The 5019-nt window shown below is 40.1% G+C and overlaps 1 protein-coding gene across 1 annotated transcript; it reads left to right on the top strand.

The window, feature by feature from the left end:
• The first annotated feature begins 3207 nt into the window (after positions 1 to 3207).
• On the top strand, positions 3208 to 4547 carry LOC108511356 (auxin-responsive protein SAUR50). Its single transcript, XM_026805144.2, has one exon. It carries the CDS (start codon positions 4110 to 4112, stop codon positions 4479 to 4481), a length of 372 nt encoding a protein of 123 aa, XP_026660945.1. The 5' UTR covers positions 3208 to 4109; the 3' UTR covers positions 4482 to 4547.
• The last annotated feature ends 472 nt before the right edge of the window (positions 4548 to 5019 follow it).

Here is a 5019-nt window from a genome sequence, read left to right as displayed (position 1 = left end):
TGATCAGGGATCACGGTGGTAGATTGGTGGCTGCAGGTGGGCGTCGGACACCTGGGATTACAGTTGTTGGTGCGGAGCTACGGGCTGCTTGGGAGGGGTTATCCTATGCCAGGCAGGTTCTTGGCGTCGAGAGGGTGTTCCTCGAGGGAGACTCTGCGGTGGTGATCGATTGGATCCGGGGGGCGGACAGGTACGGCGACGGTCACCCCCTCATTTGGGAGACTCGGAGGATGGCTCAGACGATGGTCGGTTTCCAGATTGGTCATGTGTTTAGAGAGGCGAACAGGGCCGCAGATTGGGTCGCCTCTTTTGTGGCCCGGCATTCCGGGGATGTTTTGTGGACGTCTACTGTAGACGCTCCTTCTTCTCTGTTGTCTTTTATTTCTACGGATATGGCAGGCTGTACTTATGTTAGATCTATATGATTGAGTAGCCGTTTTTTACCAAAAAAAAAAAAAAAAAAAAAAAGAAAGGATTCTGGCTGTACCCCTCGCGGCAAAGAAGGATTCACCTACCTTCGCGCAAATCCACCGTTGGATCATCCACTGCTCGCGTTGAGATCTGTGCAAGCGATGGTTGACAGAGTTTGGGTCGCTTTGAGAGATGTGCAGGGGGTGATCCAACGGTGGATGGGTGCGAAGGACACAGCCGCCATGTGCCAATTCAGCAGCAGGTGCATCCATCTAAGAGGACATGCGTCCTACAAATTCGAGGCCACGTCATTTTAGCTTTAAAAGACCCACTCGTTGTCAAGGATGAGATACGTATACCATTTCAATTGTAGCATGATGAATTGATTGAAAACAAACAAAAAGATAGAAGACAAATGACATCAATCTACCGTTGCTTCACCTTGTTTTATTCATTTTCACAAAAAAATTGTGCAGAAGATGTTTTATCATCATTTGCTAGAGAGAGACAAAAAAAAAAAAAAAAATTGATACATGACGGATGAGAAAGGATTCATCATAATGTTTTCTCCCTTTTTTTTCTCTCTCCTCTTTAAGAATAAAATATAATAATTTATATAGTATAAAAAATGCTTTATCATTGTCCTCTAATCTTTTCTTTTATCTATGTAAAGTAAGGTTTGCCATACTAGTACCGAATAAATATGCGGTAGAAGACATACCAATACTCAGCATGATAAATTAACTTTCACACACGTAATGATGCTGTAATAGAATGATACCGATACGAGATCTAAACAACGATTTTTGATATAAAATTACATCAATACTAAGAATAAATTAAAAAAAGGCTCAAATAGAAATAAAAAAAGCGCTTGTGCCTGAAAATAATAATAACAAAATAAATGAATGAATTTTATTTTATAACCACCAACACTTCAACATTGTGGACTTCCAAGATGCTATTTATTATAAGAATTTTCAAAACATCAATTTAAAAAAGAAGCTAAATAGTTCTAAATCAAGTGTCTGATAATCAGTGAAGAAAAAGACCAATCAGCACGAGCATTATTGCCCATGAATTTCAAGCAATCAATGTTCCAGTGATGACCAACTTGTGGCCACAACTGCAGTCCAGCGCTCCTCCTGCTTACATTTAAACAACCAACAGTCACTTCTTCCATCGTATGCGGTTGGATGGATGCTTAGGTCATTTGGGTCCACTTAAATTGAATGGCAACATCACCAAAAAGCCAACGTAAGCCAATATTGACCGAGACGAGCTTCCATTCCACACACACAGGGCTCGTTTGGTTCGTGGGAAAAGAAGGGAAGAAAGTGTGGTCAATGGAAAAGTAATGAGATGCCTCTTGTTTGGTTGGAGTTTTCAAATGAGAGAGATGAGAAAGTTGTATTCCTATGGAAATATGATTCCCACATTTTATGGGAAAGTTACTTTCCCATGAGGCGGAATCACTTTATTTTTATTTTTTTTTCCAAAAAGACCCTTCAGCATTAAAGAAGCATTAAAAATGCATTAAAGACCTAATTTTTATTAAGGACATAATGGAAATTATACATAACTTTCCCAGGAAAATGGATGGCCAACCGAATATAAGCACTTTGAAAATTTGTCACTTTCCTATGATCAACCAAACATGCCAAAAGTACTTTCTTAAGCATCCTCTTCCTAAGAATTTGTTTCCCAGAAATTATATTCCTAGAAGGAAAAATGCTTCCCGCGAACCAAACAGCCCACACAGAGAAAGAGATCCACTCTCAAATGAAATGATATCAAGTGAAATGTTCGAAGCGGGAAGCCACCTGTGTTTTTTTTAAGTGGGGCGGGGGTTGGGTTACAATTAAGGAACTAAACTCTATGAAACATAACTCCGCGAGCATCAGCATTCAAATCCATTCGGCGGCCTGAGTTTCTTCCTGATAAATGCGTCACTTGAAATGCAAAGACAGTCCTTCTCAAGTGGATAATGTCTCGGATCCGTGGGTTCTCTGACGTCCCGCATTCGGAAAATTGTTAATCCAGGTTATAACAGTGAGGGACAAAACCTGTTTTGCTTGAAATTGTAGTATTGCTGTGCCCAGATTAGTCCATGCTGCTGCTAATTCAATAGATGGCACAGTGCAATTCATCAGCCTCTTTCCATCATCGTACAGTACTTTTTCTTGGTGATCGCATGCACATCATAAATCTAGAAACACCCAAAGGAGGAGGCAGCCAGGTTACATATCTAACGGAGGCCTTGAGTACTGTATGTTGAGATCAACATTGGAGTCTGTCGCAGATGTCCAGTTCCATTCCAAAGCATGAAGTATATCTTATCAGTTTGACGAGGGCTTGAAGGGAGCGCCTGAAACATTCGATTCTTTTCTTGCCTTCCACATCAGCTACATGGAATAAGCCAAGAGAGACTGGTTTCACCCTCTACCTGGGCATCAGCAAACATGGCTGCAGGCGAAGTGGTGGGAAAGAAGCCCACCAGGGATTGATTGAATGGTCGGATGAAAGGCCAGTCCAAGGGCCGCCTTATCCACAGGCGAATAGCGGCCAGGTGGTGTTGAATAAATGGAAACGGGAACGGCTAAAACTCGAAGAGGGTGGGTCCTTCTGCACTGAAATGAATGCAGCACGCCAACCAACGGAATCAGACCGATGAGTCATCCCTATTCTTCTTCAGCCCTTATCCCTTCGCCATCAAATCGACATTTTGAGAGTTTCGAGGTGCATTTATTCCGGGTCACTGAGTCCTATCTATTGCGTGTTTGAGAGAGAGAGAGAGAGAGAGAGAGAGAGAGGGAGATGATATTTATTCCATACGAGATGATCTGGTACATCTTTGATACCTTGGTGCAATTTCAAGTTGAGATATATTTCTCTGGAAAAAAGAGGTGTTTTTAGCTGAGCTCCTGGGCCATTGCAACATATCAATTTAGAGTTCTTCGATTGTTTTTTTTTTTTTTGCTTTTTAATTCAGTGAAATCTTTATCATATTAGATTCATGGACAACTTTGTCAGATATTTTTACTATTTTTTTAAAATATTATTTGCTGATTTTTAAAAATGTATTTATTCTAGATTGGTTTAATAAATCTGATTTACCAAAAAATATGTACTCACTATTTCATTTAGTGCTCCAAATCTAGCTCCTAAACAAACACATTACTTGGATTAAAGCCACAATTCTAGCAACAGTTTGTCCAAGGTCAAAGATCTGGATTCCAAAGCTAGGGCAAAGAAAGACATATTCAGATATTCTTTCCATATAAATACAATAATAGAATAGAAGATAACCATGAACAATAATGAAAAAACCATGATAGTGTCCCCTGAATAAGTATGTGAATAGTTCATAAATGACTTATAAATTCCACACATTTTCATATAATTCTTGATTAAGTTAATTACATCAAATAGTTCAGAGAATAATTCAGATGAAGAAAATACAATAACAATCTAAGAGTTTTTTTTTATAAAAAAAATCAGAGAATATTTTTATTATTTCCAAATTGCCTTCAAAATGGAAGCAAAGGTTTTACAGCTCACTCTCTAGCAATCATTCTAGTCCGTATCTAGCTCACCTTAATTGAATGCTCCAACACCCTAGCACCCTACAATATATAAACACATTGGATCTTGTGGTTCCTCATACAAGATAAGTCTCACAAACTTCGAACGAGAAGATGCCTCGAGGGAGTTTCCTCAGGGCCTTCCTGAGGAAATGGAAGGAGAAGGGCAACGAGTTCTTGATTGGTGCAACCAGCGAACCCTCCCAGTGCTCTCTCCTCACTTGCTCCCAGGAAGAGCAGACCATTCCAAAAGATGTCCCTAGGGGCCACCTGGTGGTGTATGTGGGAGAAGAATGCAAGAGGTTTGTCATTAAAATCACCTTCCTCGAGCATCCATTATTCCAGGCATTGCTTGATCAAGCTCGAGAGGAGTATGAATTCAAGCCTGGCTCGAAACTCTGCATACCTTGCAATGAGAACATCTTCCTTGGCATTCTTCATGATGTCCGTTCACAGCAGGACCAAAGGTTCTGGCTGTGTTGCTGAAGGTTTAATCTGTTCTCATGTCCTCTGTTCTCCGTATAAAGACCCACATAAAAAAAAAAAAAAAAACAAGAACCGGCCACAAATCAAATATTGCATCCCTACGCGACCAAGATAAATGTAATCTGCCTTTTCTTAGCATGAACACTATGTTTCTTCCCTTCGTTACAATCTTCTTACAACTGATGTTGAAGGGAAGCAAAGGACGCATATAAGTTTCTTCTTCTGCCACCTTTCTCTGACTCTTCTTATTGAAGGTCATAAGGATATATTTTTGAATTGAGAGGAAGAGAGCAATTTTTCTTGCTATTAACAGACAAGATGGGATGTTCTATTGGTGAGATAAGAGCAGTATAATTGGTCGGAGGAGAACAGAAAAAATTGACGGTCCATGATCAAACCCATGACAAGCGTATAGTACATTTTGTGCATCTCTTAGCAACTACAAACTTTAAAAACTTCCACAAACCATAATTTGCGTAGCAACATCTTGATCGAGTAGTGCAGCGTCCGAAGAGAAAATCCCTTCCATACTGCACGG

Source organism: Phoenix dactylifera, chromosome 2, assembly GCF_009389715.1.
Source record: "Phoenix dactylifera cultivar Barhee BC4 chromosome 2, palm_55x_up_171113_PBpolish2nd_filt_p, whole genome shotgun sequence".
NCBI lineage: Eukaryota > Viridiplantae > Streptophyta > Magnoliopsida > Arecales > Arecaceae > Phoenix > Phoenix dactylifera.
The sequence above is the reverse complement of the archived record's forward strand: the minus strand, read 5'-3'. Positions and strand labels throughout refer to the sequence as shown.